A 19,447-nucleotide genomic window follows, 5' to 3' on the forward strand; every position below is an offset into this window, starting at 1 on the left:
AGCCAGTGACTTTGATTCTTAGCACAACCAGTATGCATTCTTTCAGGATGAATGACAGAGGCGTTAATATATATATATATATATATTATATATATATATAATATAGTATAATATTTATATATATATGTATGTATATATATACATACATATATATGGCCACCTAAGAAGATACTTATATTGCCTCATTGCTGAGGACCATTCTGATTTGTTTGATTTGTTTGATTCTGGGGTTTTGGGGGTTTTTTTGGTTGTGTTTTGTTTGTTTTTTTGGTTGTCCTCTTCCTCACACTCCTGTTCTTTACTTCCTGCTGCTGTGCGTCACCTGACAGCCACTTCCCTCTGACGTAAATGTCCTGTCAGATGGCTGCCTGGCAGCTCCTATGTATTGCTGTTTATCTCTTTTTGGAGAGGATGTGCTTTGGCTGTTCAGCACCAAAGGGCTGACTATTCATGACTGACTTGGAATGTCAACTTCATGCAGTCAAATGGCTTGCGGGGGATAGAGAATTTCAGCAGCAAACTTTTGAGATTGCTGGCTCAACATTTCCCTCCTACCACACAATACTTTTTTGACATTTCCTGTGATATCTGAGCTAAAACTGGGTCAAGTGTGGTGGAAACTTTGTATGTATTTATTTGTACTCGCTTATCGCATAGTGGAATGCAATCCAAGGACTAAACTTTTTAAAGAATATGCTCCCAAAATTTGGACATAAAATGTTTCATGAAAGCTGTGATTATAAAGTAGAAAATCTGATGCCACACCTGAAAATAGGACTTTCTGTGCATTTCCAAATTTAAGAAGATACACTATTATTTTATATATGACTAAGAAAGGGAGGGGAAAACTGCCAAATAAGCTAACAGTGCTTTCTTATCACACTTAATTCTCAAACTTATTCCAATTCCAGAGATATTAAATGTGAAAAAGTGCACATATCAGAATCAATGAAATATAGTATACTCCTTTTGCACTAGAAACACTCAGAAGACCTTCACTATTTGATTTTTGGGGGAAAATCCTACTAATTTTACAGGAATAGAGAAAAATTTTTAAAATTAGTCTAAGAAACAAGCAAACTCTTAGACATTTAGAGATAAACAGAGTTACGTCTAACTTCAATATCCATTTTTCTTACTTTTTTTATTATTTCTACGGCTGAGAGTTAGGGTTTTTGTTTTTTTTTTTTCTTTTTGGTACCCAAACGCAGTAACAATACCATGAAGACAATTTTTTCATTATTAAATGAAAAAATACATATATTATTAATTGTATTGTTAATTATATTCCTTCTCTGTTAACTATGCAGTTTCAACTGCATCTTTAACATCCTCTCAGAAATCTGAATGAATGAAAAGTAACCATTTACAGGCATCAAAGGAAATAGTAGGTGGATTTTGATGTTTCCTTTGGCGTAGAACTCCAAGCAAAAGTGATTTATATTTGGTACTGGAATATTAGCTGTAGCATCTAAATCTTACAATATTTTATCCAAGTCTTTGTCCCTCCAGGCTGGGTGGCAATTCTGAATTGGATAAACATTCTTTTAAAAATACTTATATTAATGCCAATAACTCTGCACAGAAAGACCTTTGGAGATGGATATCCCTGGTCTCAACTAAAAATTCTTAATATATATATATATATATATATATGTATATATACATATATATATTATTTTATCTTATTTTATTTTACTTGTGTTTTTTTTTTTTTTGAAAGATGTCTCTTGTTCTGACTTCCCCATCCCAGATCAACCTGAGGCAACTTCCATTGTTAGTTCCTAAGGAAATTCTTTTCTTCTGTACTTAATTTGAGTGTTGCCCTTATTTAAAGCAACCACAGAGCTATCCAATAATTCACCTTTTAAGTTCCCCAATTTAGTTATGATGTTTTCTTTGAAACCCTCGATGTCCACAACCACCACAAAAAAATTATGAGCATGTTATTCAGCTCTGTGAATTATTCTTTTGTAACTTCAATTCAAAAAACAAATGGCAATATTGGAAGCCCATTTTTTTGGGGTGTGTGAATTCTTGCCTTCTATTCTTTCTTTTTAAGTTTGTTTTTTCTTTTAATCCCATATAGTTAACATACAGTATTATATTAGTTTCAGGTGTACACTATAGTGATCAACAATTCTATATATTACTCAGTGCTCATCATGATGGAGGCTCCTCATTTTAAAGAAATTGTAAATACGAAGTTAGTTCTTCAAAGGGAAGAAATATCCTCCATCATTTCCCACTAACAGGTATGAAAGAGTATCGTAACATTCAGTTACTGCCAACGTAACTGTTTTGCTTCATATTTTCTGGACAGATTATGGAGTGTCCTTCTTAGTGCCATGCCCTGTTCCTCTCCTATAAATATTATATGCATTGCATTAACTTGTTCTACCCACCAAGGAAGCCACCTGTATAATAAATGCTGATTGACAGGTGCTATCCTAGAATCTTAAAAACTGACAAAGAATTTCTTTTCCTGCTTTGCTTCCTAAATCAAGGAGGCAAGCCAGTGGAATATTTTTTCCAAGAAACAATGTTTACAGAATAATTTTACTACTCATCAATTTCCTTATCCTCTCTACATTGTAGGGAGGATTCTCCCTTATGGGTGTTTGTATAGATTTTATTCAATTCTTAATTTAAGTTATAATAATACTCTTAAGACCTATGGAATCAAGCACTTTTTTTTTTTTTTTTTCATCGCAAAGCATAGAACTCCAATTACCTGTCTTTGTTAGTTGGTGAGAAAGGAGACCATGTGCAAAGATCTGGAATGGTTGGGATCCAGAGCAACTGTTGTGATCAATTTACAAAGACATTTGGCCATAGCTGGATACCATAGCCAAAGACGGAATTACAGTAATGTTGTCCAAAATTATCAGGCCATAACAACTAAAGACGGGCTCAAGGCAAATTAAATTTGGATACCAATGAGTTTGAAATGGGATACTTCATTCAGCAACCTCAGATTTATACTGTTGCTTTTTTTTTAGTCTTGTTGAAAGCTTACTCTTACCCATCGGGGCAGGGAGAAGTTGTACTCTGAGTGACCCTGTGTACCAAGAGGTTCTATTGATGGACATATGTCTGGCCACTTGAGAACTGTGTCTGAGTGAAATGCACTTACACAAGACAATTACTAATGATAGTGCCTTTAACAATTCCCTGAAATAGTGGGAACGTGATTTCCTCCATGGAGCTAACTTCAGCCAAATTCACAGATGCTGAATTTTTAATTTTAAAATTTTTAATTTTTTCTCATAGAACCATCATAAAATAAGCACATCACTTGTTTTGTAGCCTCTCATCCTTATCCCAGCATATTAGGTTTTGTTTCCTTTTTCCATTAATATCATTTCTGTGTTTCAACCGGTGAAGTGTACTGTTAATTTCATTTGGGGTTTGTATTTGTGTTTTTGTTTTCCATTCCTTTATATTTCTTTGGTTCGTAGTGTCAGAAGATGATGTTTTTTATGACAAACTGCCCTCGTTTGAAAGGCGCTGTGAAACGCTGGCAGGTATGGTGCTAGCCGAGTGATGTCTAGGTATCCAGACTTTAAAAATCCAAGCCATTATGCCATCTGAATGCTGTAAACTTCATGGACATGCTACTCACCTCATGAGTCTCTGGTGCCTCTCAGAAGCACCCTATCTACTTATTTTTCATTGTGGAACTCATTCCACCAATTTTTTTTTTTTAATGAACATATTAAAAAGCAGCAGGTTGCATGACAGTTTCTCAAAAGGTTTGAAAAAGGTGAGATGCCACTGCTTTGTGAATTTACAAAGAAAGGAATAATTTAACTGCTCAGAATTACATGTCCAGTGACTGCTTTTTGATTTAAAATACAATAGAACAATGTCAGTAATCTTGTTTTCTCTTTGGTACGTAGGTAAAGGGTGTTTTGTGTCTGGATGCCTAAGGTGATTGCAGGCGAGGGGACGGAAGATGGTGTGACATCTTCCATGAAATTTAAATTGATATGCAATGTCATTTAAAACCTAAGCTAAGTTTGATATAACCCATAACACCGAGTTTATCTTTTTGAAAATATAGAAGGGGATGACACTGAAGATGAAATGGATACAGCAATTGCTGAATGACCGTTTGCCCTAACTAGTGCAGTTAAAATATGCTGGCGCCCCTGCATGGCCAGGAAGACTTCCACTCCATGCGCTCAAGCACCGAGTATCAAGCTGCCCATCCCTTTAGGCCTCCATAGCTTTGCTTTTGCTTTCTGTTTCCCGAACTAAAAACAAAAACCAAAACATAGACTGCCAGCCTTCCCTTTCTCCTGCACGCTAATGGCATGCAGTGCCTCCGCCCTCCCCCATAGTAAGATTAATGACCTGTAACTCATACTGTGTCCTTCTCTCTCCCTCTCCTTAACCTTTCCCATCCCGCTTCAACTCCTGGCCATACAGAGAATGAACAGCCTTCCCTCGTTTGGTTTGACAGAGGAAAGTTTTATTTGACTTTTGAAGGTAAGTAGTACATAGCATACCAGATTCTAGTTTACTCCCCTCATCCTTTTTTTCCCATCTGCATTTCCAAATCCCAGTTCTCTTTCCAAAAGACCTGGTCTCACCTTCTATATACAAATGCTATGGCTACTTAGAAAATACGAAATACTAAAGAAAATATGACATGAATTTGGTTTGTATGGGATCTTCAATTTTTCATATTAAAAAAAAATCAAGCCAATTTGCAGTCAATATTGGTTACTTAATTCACTGTGTTAAATTGGAAAAAAAAAAAAAAAGCAAACAAACACCTTTTTTGGCCAAGGAACTTAACTCTGTCAACCAGGGCTCTTTCCAGACTCTTTTGCAAATACGACAGGAATATGACAAATGTAAGGACTTTTTGGTTGGAATCGGCATTTAATTTTGTTTTGGATAACTAATATTTCAGATATCACATCCATTATTGTAAAACATGAATATGTATACATAATATTATGACAAGGAATGCTGCACAGGAGATCAGAAAAATGAGGAAAAGAACAAAAAGGAGTATTGTAGTAAATTCTATTTGCATCTACTGAAATTGCAACTGACATGGCTGTAGGAAAATATACAACTATCGCTGGACTTGTCATTTTAGAAGATTAAGGTGAATTTACATAAATATAATGTCAGATATTTAACCTCACTGTTGAATAATTTGTTATATTCTGAATTAAGGATTAACATTCTTCTGTTTTATGTTAAATTCTAAATCATTTTAATAGGCTTGGCATTTGATAAAAAATACTATTTAAGCTAATTGTAGGGAAAACTTAAATAATTTAATTTAATTGTGGGTGGTCTCACCCACAAATATGTATCACTTAAGCTCCTACTTCCTACCATTTTAAGTAACTAAATTTCTCCTAGGATCAAAAGTTGACCAAAATGTATTCTATTCTAGAGTCGAATCTAAACATTGAACTTGTCTTTGTGTTTTACGACAGCAAAAAGAACTTTTCCAACTTGAGTGTGTGTTTTATCGCAACTTTAAAAATCAGAATGACTGACAGAGATTTTTAAGTAGCTTGTGAGGTGTGGCTTTTTTTCTCTCAAGGGTGAATTTTCCCTGCAAGATGGTCCTAGAGGTGGAAGTCCTTAGCCTGGAGTAGCCTGGGCAGCAGCAGAAAAGAGTGATCTGATTTAAGGCTTCTCACATATCTGATGTCCTGTCCTAGCTCAGGTGGAGGACAGGTGAAGAGGCAGTTGTCAGGGGAGGATGCATGATTCCTACATGATATCAGAAGCCTTCATTGCCTCAGGTCATTACTTTTGTAATAACTAAGATGCAAAGTCCACAAACTTATGACCTTCTAAACTTTCTATTTGAATTAGATGGAATTAATTAGTGCCCAGGAGTCTTTTTACTGATCAGCACATATCAAAAGGAGAAGCTACAGTTGAATTGGTTGGTAATCCCAAAGTACAGCAAATACCTGCCTATGTAAAGTCCCTCTCTCATGTTCAGGCTGGCCGCAGCACAATACTTGGCCCTGTTTTAATGAGGAAATTGAACCATATGATATTGTCAACCCTGCCTCAAGTAATTGGGGCTCCACAAAAAATGAACTTCCATGTGTTTGTTGTTTCCATTTGTTTTGGTTTTAGAGTATCTATTGACTCATTTGCTTGTGTTTGAGTTTGGGTTTCTTTAAATAAAGAGAGACTTTTTTTTGAAGATACCTATCTAAAGACAATTTTAAGTTATTGGTCTGTTTGTTTTCAAAATATATATTATCAACCAAATATAAGTATTAGTAACTGTGTGGAATATCAATGTGAACTATATTTTTTTTTCATTTTAGGAAAATAATTATATAATATAAAACATAATAGTAGGCAACTAAAGTTGGTAACATAGCCATTCTAATTAGTAAGATCTGAATCTCATAAGCATCTTGTTAGATCAAGAAAGTCATGCAAGAAGGTGTTTTAATAGAAATAAATTGTATTTTTAATAGAAATAAATTGTATTTATTTCTCTAGTACCTCTAATACATGTTACCTTTATCTTGGACTTTGCGCAAGTCAAAGAAGTATAGAAAAGGTTTCCGGAGGGTCTATGGAAGCAGCCGTATCACAAATATATGCCCCTACTCTCTCATTAAGAAATGCTTATGCAGATAAAAGTACATTAAAATGAACTTCAGGACTTAGGAGAAACTAAGCATAACCCTTTGCCATCTGAACGAGAATGGCTGTTTTAAGAATAGAGAAGGGTAGGATTCCTGCATGGTTCAGTTGGTTAAGCATCTTAGTATCAGCTCAGATCATGATCTCAGGGTGTTAAGATCTAGCCCCGCATCAGCTCTATGCTCAGCGCAGAGTCCGCTTGTCCTTCTCCCGCTCTGCCTCTCCCCCTTAGCTCTACACACCCAAAATAGAAAAATAAATAAATAAAACCTTAAAAAAAAATGGAGAAGGTTTGTTTTCATCATTTACATATATTAGCCTCAGGTATTTTTACCTAGTGCACGCTGGAAGGATTTTTTAAATTTTCTGCTGTGATGATAAATGACACGGAAATCCCCTTGAGAATAATTCCCCAACCCAAATTTTAAACTCCAAATGGACAGTCATTCCACATGTTCTATCCAATAGCACTGCTAGCATATTCTCCTAGGGCACTCTGGTTTTGCCCACATTTGTTATTATTCATATTATCATTTTCTTCAATTCTTCATTCAGGGAATCAGAAAAAGAAAATTTGCAGGTCAGATTATTCACTTGTTCTAAACAGCTTTTAAATAATTATTTATTGCCATTCTATAGTGTTCAAAACCTTAGCTGGTCTCATTCATTGCTCTGTTCTTACAGTGCCTTTGTTCTTACAGTAAGCAAGTGTTTGAGCCACTCACCAACCAACCAACCAACTAATGAACATTGGCTTATGAATTTATCTGGATATAAACATGATATGCTTCATACTTTCAAACTGATTTAACAAGAAAGATAGACAAGTGTTAAACAATAGTTCTAACCCACAAGAGTTCCAAAGCTTTTCTTAATGTTTCACTTTGATAAACAATTTCAGTAATATCTTAATCTATTTTAGTTGGGTTTTAAAAAAAATAAAAGTTGCAAAAGGTAATGACTTAAATTAATTCACCCAAGAGTATATCCTATTGAAGCTATCAAGTATTCTTCTAAGATGGAAGGAAGGGAAAGATATTTCCATAACAAGCGGAAGATGTTACTGTTAGACATTTGAACAAATCCTTAGAGCATAGTTAACATGAAGATGTTTCCAGAAATTTGCTGTCCCTCTCCTTGATTAGCTTATTTAACTACAAAATCATCTTGTATCTATCTCGTAATGAAAAACAAACAAGAAACCTTGTAACCATTCTTAAGTGTCCTTGTGTCTGAATACCATCTCCATCCTCTGTGCATACAGCCTCTTGCACACCCATCTCTAGACTGTTCTGTGCTCCTGCTAGTGCTATCACCCCTATCACGCCTTCAGGAATGTCACATCCTTAGCAACACCCTCCTCTACATTCGCAGGCTCTCTGCCAACCTCGCCCACCTGTTTCCTTAACTGAATCCCAGCTCTCTTCAGAGACCATTGCTTCTGTAGCACACTCCCTGGAAAGTTCTCCAGTCTTCTGTGGGCCATATGTCATGGGGCTCCAAGGCACTGTTTGAATTCTCCAATTCCCTGTTGCCACTTCCAGACCACCTCCTGTTGGCTTGTGTGCAGCCCACCTGCTGATTCCACCGCCCACCACTCCTTCTTGCTGTTCACCGCTGACCCACATTCTTCTGCATTTAACTGCAGGCTTAGAGAAGCAGGAAGCTCCTTTTCACTCTCTTCTTCACCTTGCTTCCTAGCTTCATCCTGTGACATGGACTGATGTGGATGACCCAGCCAACATCCTGGTTTTAGGGTCTCTTTGACTTCTTCAGTTCCAACACACTTTCTCTCCATGCTACTCAGTAATTCACACCTCTGGCCACGTCTTGGATCTTGGAAATTGTGCCCACTGGCAAGGTCATTTTGGCTATTTCATAACCAACAATTTGTCATCCTTTCTGTATACCAAGGCTAGATTAGACAATGATTTTTTTTTTTCATTTAACAAATATATATTGAGGATTACTGTGTGCTAGTACTCTCTGTAAGCAATCCCCAGTAGGAAACAAAATGGAAAAATATTCCTGTAGTCAGGGAGCTTACATTCTAATGTGGAGGGTCAAAAATAAGGAGATAAATAAGTAAAATATATAGCATGGAGATGTTAGTAAGTTCTCCAGAGAAAAATAAAATAGGAAAATACACTCTCAATGGAGTATATTGGAGATTGCAATTTTAAATAGGGGAACCTGAGGGTATAAAAATAGTGGGTCATAATAAATAAATATTATTTGAGTGCTTTACTATGTGCAAAGTACATTCCTGTATTATGTCATTTCATCTGCACTGATGAGGAAATTAAGAGTCAGAGAATATATGTAACTTTCACAGGATCCCTCGGCCAGGAAGGGGCACAGTGGGAATTTGAACCCAGGTGGCCTAGCTGGAGACAGTAGATGATGTTCTGCTCTGCATACATGACCTCATTCAGTCTTTGCAACAGCCCCTTGATGTCAGGGGTTCTGGCAGGTTTCCCCAAATCTCCTGACCACCATTCCCCAGCTCTGAATTTCCCTAACTACACCCTGTCTTTGACCCCACTAAGACCTCTGGTCTCATGTTCACCCCATGCTCAGTGCACTAGCACTACCTGACATCCAACTTCTTTTATAGACCCCTTGGAGGAAAAATATGTTTCTGTAATGACTTTAATTATCTCTACAATAACAATTACATTTTCCTCCTTGGAATTACATTGTCTATGTGAAAAAAACTGACTCTTGGACATTTTAAATTTCTGACCTCATTTATCAGGGTTTTAAATATCCCTACTTGATAATTGGTAAGACAAAATCATAGTCATGGACCACACAACTTTCCTTACTATGACATAGCAATCACATCCTGTAAGAAGCAAACAGGTCAAATTTCTCACATAAGGCCAGGGGATACTAATTTATTCATCTGAGAGTCACTAGGCAAAGGAAAATTGGAAGGTGTGATCTGTTTTCTGGGGAGCAACTGTTTTTGCTAACTTCGCAATATTCTTTAAGTGGGAAGTGTCCACTATCTGTCCCCACCCGCCGTAGGTAGGCCCTTTGTAGTCAACGATGTGGTAAAGTTATTGAGTCCCCACCTCAGCAAATGACAGCGTTAAGTATGACCAGGTTAAGAAAAAATGTATAGGAACATAAAAAGGAGTGATGCAAGACCATCTTCATTAAAAATAGGAAGATCACACTCTCTAGCTATTCTGAATATTTATATGGAAACTATATGGCAAATATGAAATGTAAAATCCTTTCTATTAATAACTGAAGATCACAGAGAGTTTTTCTAAATAGACCGAGCCTGTTAAGAGCTAAGTGAGACTGAACCTGCAAAATGTTCTACCAGGTAGATCTGCTGAGAGTTTCAGAATTCACATTGTTGCTTCATAAGAAATTAATTGCCCAGTTTTGAAGATCTCCAGATTGACCGACCTGCTGATATGTCACTTGGGTTCTTGCTCTTTGAGGCAGTTGCCCTGTCTCACTCATTTTTACTGCATGGCTGGCATGCTGGAAGTTGGCCAGGAAGTCAGTGAAGGAGAAGCTCTTTCTCTATACTACTCACAACACTTCTGACAGCAGATGTATGCGTTTCCCCCCTTACCCTAAACAAGTCAGACACTAATAATCTGGAGTTAGTGCAGACCCCACAGGTTAAGGTCTCAGTCTCAGAAGACTGCCCCCTCCCCACTTCAGATGCCAATTGTAAGTCCCAGGTTTTGTCACTTGTGCTTCTAATGGACCAGCTATAAAGTGAGAGTTCTTACAAACGCCCATCTTGGGTTTAGTAATTTGTGAGAACAGCTCACAGAACTGAGTTTTACATTCTATTACCTGTTTATTATAAGGGCTGCAACTTGGGAACAGCCAAATGAAAGACATACATGGGGCAAGATTTGGGGAAGGGGCACAGAGCTTCCATGCCCTAAGTAATGCCGTTCTTCTAGTACCTTGACGTGTTTACCGAACTGGAAGATCCCCAGAAGTCTAGCTTGGCTTCTGTACCCAAGATGCATTTGTTTATTATGTCTGCTATTTTCCTTGTCTCCAGAGTAATCTCTCTGGTCTCTGGTACCGACTAAGCCTGGGAGTTTTCTCTTATAGCTCCATGAGACTCACTTAGGGCCATAACAGTCCAAAACACATAGTTGATTCTGAACGTGTCCCTCAGTCAAAAGAAAATGAGTAACTCAATAACTTTAAAATATATAAATGTTAGGGGCATGTGCGTGGCTCAATGAGTTAAGCATCCAACTCTTGATTTCAGCTCAGGTCACAGTCTCAGGGCTGTGAGATCAAGCCATAAGTTGGGCACCATGCAGAGTGTGGAGCCTATTTAAGACTATCTTTCCCCTCTCCCTCTACCCCTCCCCCAGCCCTTTCTCTCTCTCTTTCAAAAAAAAAAAAAATATATATATATATATATATGTATGTATTTATATGTGTGTGTGTATGTGTGTGTGTGCCAGATGGCCTTGCTTTGCTCAAGATTGAAGACTTTTACTCCCCAGTAAAGGAGATGAACCCTGAGTTTGAATTACACATGCCTGGGCACTGACTATAGTTACCTGATAGAGAACAAATGAGATCAGCACAAAACCCCAGAAAGAAGAGTTATGTGTAGACAATTTTAAAACCTGAAGCGTAGGTAAATTGTTCTCCAGAGCAGAAAAAGGGAACTAGGGTCAATGATGAAAAGAAGGGAAAAGATAAATAATATTCACACATGCTCTCCTCCATTCCAGTAGTCACTAAGCATTCCATGATGTCCTCAGAGCTCCAAGCCCCTGTGCAGGAATAATGGGGGAAAATGATGCTTCTGCCTTCTAGGAATTTACATGAAATGGAGGAGATGGGCACTTCCTACAAAAGGCATACTATAGCAACAGTCATAATAGAATGTAAAAAAGTGCTGGAATGTGTGAATAGTGGATAGATTTTAACCGGGAAGAATCTGGGATAACTTCTGGAGGCACAGGGACTTGAGCTGACTGATGAAATTTGGGGATTTACTGAAGCACTTCAGGAGAAGTAATAAGGGATTGACAGTACCGTTTTCATCCTGAGATTCCAAAAACATCATCAAGGTAGAATCACTTGAAATCTAGTAGGATGTGGAAAGAAGTGAAAACTTCCATCCTGAGACACAGGGAGAAAGGTGCTGTTTTAAAACAGGAGAGATGGGTATCCAAGAGAACTAGAAAGAAATGAGTTACTTTTGGGACCTCTCAACTTTAAGGTCCTGCACCTTCCACGTAGATGAATCTAGGAGTAAATAGATTGTAAAAATTTGGGAGTCATTTACTTAGAGATAAGGACTGAATCCATAGAGGTAAAGGTTTAAACTTGGGGTAAGCCTGCATTCAGAAACCAGATTGGAAAAAGAATGCATTGTGACTTGGAACTTTCTCTATTGTATCCTTTCTTTAAATAGCCACAGAATATTAGTGATTAATTTTTAATGCATGATATTCAGTAGATATGCTTTTGTGGAATGTATTACATGCCTAGATCTTTTGCTGATCTTCCGTCTCTCAGTTGTTTTTGCTCTAGGGAAAGCCTAACTGGCTCAACCAGTTGCACTCGTTATGACTGTTAACCTAAGTACCAGATAGGAAATTTGCAGACATCAAGCCTAGAAGGAAAATACCAGCTTTTAGTCGGCTATTATTGCAAATACAAGTCAACACAGAGATGACGCACTGCCTCCTTTCCCTAACTGCTTCCCATTAAAGCCTCTGTTCTCTTTGGGGATGTGGCCTTCTTGAGTGTCTTACTATCTTTATCTCCGTTCCTTTTTCTTCCTTCTGACATGCAGAGATGAACACTCAAAACTGAACATAATATGAGACTGAGGATAGTTTTAAGATTTCTTGTGTACATCAAAAAAATGTAATGACTTGTATAAATCTTAAAAATAATTGAATAATAAATTTTGTATTTCCTTGCTTATGAATAGAAAGAAAATTGTCTTTTTATAGGCTACTTCGTTTTTCTTTTTCCATGAAGCAGGGGCTCTTGCAAAATATTGTAATGTAATAAACTTATAGCCATATCTGTCATGCTCAAAAGAAAGAATTTGTTGTCTTTTATGATATTATAGAGTTTGACTTGAAATACTCATGGCAGCTTCAATGTGTATATGCTCCGATGTGCTCATAAGGACTGTCTATATTTGCATATTATATATATATATATATATATGTATACATATATATACATACACACACATATGTGAAATTGATTATGATGGGTGCATAGCAAAATGCTATGGTTTTCTATGTTCACCAGTTCTGCAATAAGTAGGTATCTGTTGGGGAAAACAATGAACAAATCTGTGTAATAAGGCCTTGATAATATTGCTCTAGGACAGATATGGTTATGGATGTATTTATTTAATCAGCAAGTGTTTATTGAGTCCCTACTATGTGCATGGTACTATAAAAGGTATTAGGTTTACAGTAGTGAATAAGAAAGACATGTTTCTCCCTTCATGGGACATAGAAGTCAGGCATTAAACAAGTAGTTACAATAATGTGCAGAGACAGTTATATCCAGTTTTGGAGGGAGACCTAACTGGCTTAGAAGTTAGGGAGAACTTCCAAAGGAAAAGATGAGAGTGATATTTAAGTCTACACAGAGTCTGTTCTGAAGAAATATAAAATGTTGCTGAGTTAGAGTTCTGATATAAAATCTTACATAATGTCAAAATGTTAACCTACAGGTATATTGGGTATTATCCTAGATACTAAAAATAGAAAGAGTCCCTGAGTACTTTATATCAGTTTACTCTCAGCACATACACATGCACGCACATAGACACACACAAAGAGAAAAATATATGTTCTATAAAAATAATGAAAGAGAATGTATATATACATATATATGGAGAGAAAAGGTGTCCATGTGCGCATGCGTGTGTGTGCATGCATTGGCTCCGGAGTTAGCCCCCCAGGTCTGAATTATAGCCTCAGCACTGTGCGACTTTTGGTTAAGTTACCTAACTTTTCAAAGTCTCAGTTTCCTCCTATGGAATTGGAATAGCAATCACACCTCGTGCCTGAGTTTGAAGTCACGATTGAATGGTCAAGAACTGAGGTCAGAGCACGCAAGGCACTCGACAACCTTTAGCTGCCAGCGCGAGTCTCCAACTTCACACTCCCTTTGCTGGTGACACGGCAGGATTCTGTATAGTTTGTGCCTGCTTTGGAGAAGCCTGGGTTGTATCTCTCAAGCCTTCTTCCACATAAAACATGTAGCAGCTTGGTGGGCTGTGAGTTGCTACATGGGCTCCCTCCTTGTCAGCAGGGACAAGGAGCAATCTTTTCCCCTCTGCTTATGGAGCAAGAGAATGATTTGGAAGCAGAATGCATCCTCCCTGCTGTACACCCCCCACCTCCACCAGAGCCTATCATTAAAGCTGACTTGCAGAGGCTAATGATCTGGCTGGTGGTACACTCCTCGGGGTGCTGTGTTCATGCTGATGGGAGATGCTGGAAGAAAATCTGTTACCGTCTCTTTTATTAAAGGGTTTGTAAATCACGGCATTTCAGCAGATTTGACAAGTAATTTCAAACTTCCTGAGACAAAGAATGGAGAAGCTGAGAATCACCAGGGGGCAGCTTCTTTACCTTTGCATAGTTGTGAACTTTCATCAAGCAATAGATTTTTTTTTTTTCATTATTATTACGTGTCCTCTAAGAAGAGCTCTCGATAAATTAAGGCCTCCCATTGATTGTACTCTGGACTCTGGCCACTCCAGACAGAGAAGAACCCCAACCACCCCTTCCAGAGAGGAAAGCTGACATAATGAATGAAGAAATGATTCAAAGAGGCAGTGTCAAGACCCAAGAGAATCTCCCATCTCCAAGCCACTTCATGATGTGAAATGGATATATTTAATCAACACCATAAATACCCCGAAGAGATATTAGTCGTCCTTTGTGAAAGGCCTTTGTAAACTGTAAAGTACTATACGCACGTAATCATTTTCTTAAACAATAATTGGCATTAATGAATATTTACAACTGCTGAGAAGTTTGCATTCATTGCTTCATTTAGTAAGTCCAAGATTGATTTGGGCTCATCAAGATATGGCATTGAAAACAGAGCATTAAGAGAAGCCATTGCTCTTAAGATCTTCACCCTTTTTTGTCTTCAACTATTTTGCAACACGCATGTGGCAATAATTTCTGCCAGAGCGTGGACTCTTGGCAGTCAGGAGTCTTCATGGACTTATTCCACTTCTGCTGATTATTTAGTACCACATCAGCAGGATGTGAGTAAATATGGCCTCGGGATTTCTTTTCCTGCGGGCACACCTTCACACAGACAGCATGTGCTGTTTACCATTGTGTTTCTTGGTCTTATATTTAGAATAATTACAGCATGCCTTCTCCTAAGATCTGATTTAGAGGCCTGAAATACGCCTCTGAAAAAGCACAAAAGGTTATTCTGGAAAAGTGTCCCAAAGGAGCAAGCGTGATGTTAATTTTTCAAGGATGTTTTGGTGACTTTTGAGAGTTGCAGTCATCATTGTTAAGCATGAAACCGGGAAGAGGAAGCGTGAGTTATTTAACGGTGATTATTCCTTTCCTTAAATTTTGCCTTTTTTGGGACTCTGCTCAAAACCCATCCCCCAAGAAACTGGCGGCTCAAATCCCAGGCTTTCAGATACATCAGACTACAATAGCATTCTTCATGCGTCTCCATTCATAAACATCAGTGCCCAGGGGAATAACTTTTAGTAGTGTTCAAAATCACCAGCATCCACTTTTTAATAAGAACAAAAAAGTCATTCACAAAAATAAAGGAGAAATATAGAAACCTCAGTGGTGTTTAAGATCTAAAACCCAATTTCTGTTTATATTTTTAGCCATAATATCAAAGTAGTTATACTCATTATAGAAAATTTAGAAATATAGAAAAACAGAAAATTAGAAAATTTAGAAAAACAGGAAAATATTAAGAAAATAAGATAGCCTGTAGTTTAATAACTATAGATAGCCACTGTTATCCATTTGGTGTATTTCATTTCCAACATTTTTCATGTGATGTGACTGTGTGTGTATATGCATGTGTAGTGGGTATTTTTCAAATTATGCATTTTTTTATTTTAACATATGATAATGTCTACCATGCCATTCTAATGTATTTTAAAATAGCTCATAGTTTCCTTTATTCTGATCATGAAATTGGTTTAAGCACATTATTTTTTAAAATTCACACAATATGGAAAGTATATATAAAGGAGTAAATACAGAGAAAGAAGGAAATCCTGCTGTTAGCAGCCACATGGGTGGATCCTGAAAGCATTTGCTAAGAGAAATAAGCCAGACAGGCAAAGACAAATACTGCATGAGTTCACTTATATGTGGAATCTAAAACAAAAACAAAGGCAAGTCAAACTTACAGAAACAGAGAATAGAAAAGTGGTTGTCAGGAGCTGGCAGGTGGGGGAAATAGAGAGAAGTTGATAAAAGGGTACAAACTTTCCACTATATCATCAATAAGTTCTGAGGATCTACTGTGTAAGATGGTGACTGTAGTTGACAGTGCTGTATTGTACAGTTGAAATTTGCTAAGAGAGTAGAACTTAAATGTTCTCACCAAATTGTGTGTGTGTGTGTGTGTGTGTGTGTGTGTGTGTGTAAGGTGATGAATGTGTTAATTAACTAGATGGGAGGAATCCCTTCACAATGTGTCTGTATATCAAATCATCATGATGTGCACTTTAAATATCTTACAGTTTCGTTTCTCAATTATGCTTCCATAAAGCTGAAGGGGAAAAAAAGATCCTATAACTGCAAAAAAAAAAGGTAAAGTAAATACCACCCTGATCACACTTTTGAGAGATTAGCAGAGATGACATTTTTAACAGTTGATGAAAAATCTTAAAGAAAATCCTCTCTGTATATATATCTATACACACACATGTGTGTGTTACATTTACTTGATCCCAGAAGGCTATCCTTTAGGATATGCTCCACTGGTTTAATAACAATTTTGGGGGTGCAAGATAAACTTCATTAAATGTAGAAAACCACTTTTTCTAGCAACATTAATAGACCAAATGCAGGTCACCATCTTAAGTATAACAATTAGAAATTGAGTCTAAACCTATTTCATATTCAGAATATGAATATGGTCTAAGGATCTAAATCAATTCCGACCATCAGCAGTTAGGGTTTTATGCTGCATGCTCATCACCTTGACCTCTTTCTTCTTTTTGATGTTGATAGTTGAAGTTGGAGGCACATAAAATATTCCAGGCTTTTAGCTGCATTAAGATTCCCGAGTTGATTTATAAATTGCCAAAGGTAAACAGCTTTTTCAAAAGTCATCTAGAAGTTTTCGACAGATACAATTTTAGCACCTGAGTTATATATTCTTTTATGATGCATAATTCAGTCATAACCTACTTGCCCCATCTTTCAAAAGTCTGTGGTTTAGTTTACAAAGGGTGTGGCGGTTTCTCCTGCCTACAGTTGCGTAGCCTGGCATGTGACCCTTTATCTCCTGTGTACAATAACCTTTCACTTGATTGCTACATCAGAAGGAATCTTTTGTAAAAAGTATTTTAAGGGGAAAGAAGGATCCAAATGTAAGTTCAAATGTAATCATGAGAGGCTGACCAATCCAAGTAACTCAGCTTGACTGAGGAGACTGTGAGGTGAGCTGCTAAATTCTACTCGTGGTGACTTTCCCACAAGTACAGACAAAGACAACGGCAGAACCTGCTCTGTTAGCAGCCTCCACGTTTCTTTTGACCTTGTTTACAAGTTGCATTTCAACTTCAAAAATGTGAAAATGTTATCAAATTATGTTTCTTAAGATCAAGGAAATATGCTACCTAGAATTTTATGCAATTAGAATATATAATCTGCCCTGTGATCTCCAGTCAATAGTAGTCATTTCTTTTTTTTTTTTTTTAAGATTTATTTATTTTTTGAGAGAGAACATGCACGCCAGTAGGGGGAGGGAGAGAGGGAGAGAGACTCTCCAGCAGACTCCGTGCTGAGCTCAGAGCCTGAAGCGGGGCCTGATCTCAGGACGCTAAGATCACAATCTGAGCCGAAACCAAGAGTCAGACGCTCAACGGACTAAGCCACCCAAGCACCCCAATAGTAGCCATTTCAACTTACCATACGCAGTGTGTGTGTGTGTGTGTGTGTGTGTACGTGTATGTCCATATATAAACATGTATCTGTATAACCATGGTAATGAGTCTATAGTATTATATGCATGGACTTATTTTCTATTGGGGGATATTTAGGTTTTTATCCTTTTTGTTGCTATTATGTAAAATGGTGCAATGAGAAGCCTTCAACCTATATCCTCATGTACTTGTCTTAATTTGTTCCAAAGATAAATTACTAAAAATGGAATTGCTATATTAAAGGGTATGCACATTTTCAACATTAATATGTTATTACCAAATGTCTCTCCAAAAAGTTCATAGCAGTATTATGACTAACAATTTTTCCATGGCCTTAACAACATAGTTATATCACTACTTCTTATTTTTTCTAATCTAATTGGAAAAAATGTGATATATAATTGTTTTTAGCTCCATTTTTAATTACTGAAGACTTTTTAACATCTACTGAGCATTTCATTGTCATGAATCATGATTTATTTCACTTCAATTATTAGGCACTTAAATTGCTTCAAGTTTTCCCACATGCAGTGAACATCTTTGCGTATAATTCTTTGGCCTGAAGATATTTTTCTTAGAATAGATTCTTAAAATGGGAATAATGGACTAAAATTGTGCAGCTTTTAAAAGTTCATGGTACACATTGCCAAGCAATTTTCTAAAAAGGTTATACCAATTTTTACTTCCATTAACATTATCTTATGGTGCCTATTTCATGAAGCATTGGTTTATTAGATCTTTTCTAATCTGAAAGGGAAAGAAGTTCTCTCATCCTGTTGCCTTTCGTTGGTAACTGGTGAGGCTGAACTTTTCATGCTTTTTTAGTCATTTATGGTTGTTCAGTGAATACCTTGTTCCTTTTTAAACGTCTTCACGTTGCCTGCTTGTACTTGAGGAAGACTGTAAGAAGCTAATTTATAGTGTTGTCAGCTCCCAGGCAATACCTTCAAGTAGCCATCACCTCTCTAAAAATACATACCAGACCTTCCACAGGAAAACAGATTTCTCCTACCCAAACATGCTTGGGTGTCTTTTTTGGAACCTCTGATTCTCCCTGTTCGTTAACAGACTCTTTGCTTGTTCTCTTGGTGCTCTTGGATCTGTGTCACTATCCCCTACCATTGTAGCTTGACCTTGCTCCTGTGTGGTTTGAAACCCGACCCAGGCTCCTGGAGCTTCTCTGAGGATATCAGATTCCCTGACTATATTCACTTCCTCGCTGCCTCAGCTCAGGGATTGCTCATGTTGCCCATGGGAGAACACCTCTCCTCGCTTGACCAAGCTCTCCAACCTTTCTCTCCTGTACTCTGTTCCTTTGTATGGTCCTTACTAGCTATTTTCCAAAGTATCTTGATTAGATCACTCATAATTGTGGCACTGCAGATTTTATTCACTCAGCCTAAGTTTGAAGAAAGAAACTGTTATCCTCTAGCAAAACCAGCGCTTGAAGTCTTCCCGAAGGGAGTTGCTGAGAATTACAGGGACGTTCACATCCATAGCTCTTTTAAAAACTAGAAACCAGTGCAACTCAAACTTTTCTCGATTATCCCCTCCTCTTACCCAGGGGTCTATTTAGACCTTTGTTTTCCCCTAACTGCCCCCAGTAGAATTTTAATATCACAAGTATACTATACATCTGGTTGT

At 37.3% G+C, this 19,447-nt stretch overlaps 1 protein-coding gene across 1 annotated transcript in view; it reads left to right on the plus strand.

The window, feature by feature from the left end:
- LOC111143082 (SH3 domain GRB2 like endophilin interacting protein 1) overlaps positions 1-19,447 on the plus strand; it is a 210,364-nt gene that overhangs the window by 154,759 nt on the left and 36,158 nt on the right. The window contains exon 19 of the mRNA XM_022496545.1: positions 4,435-4,494. Coding sequence (XP_022352253.1) covers positions 4,435-4,494 — 60 coding nt within the window. The remainder of the gene's footprint in view (positions 1-4,434; positions 4,495-19,447) is intronic.

The sequence above is a fragment of the Enhydra lutris genome, unplaced genomic scaffold (assembly GCF_002288905.1).
Source record: "Enhydra lutris kenyoni isolate GAN:26980312 unplaced genomic scaffold, ASM228890v2 scaffoldscaffold9, whole genome shotgun sequence".
NCBI lineage: Eukaryota > Metazoa > Chordata > Mammalia > Carnivora > Mustelidae > Enhydra > Enhydra lutris.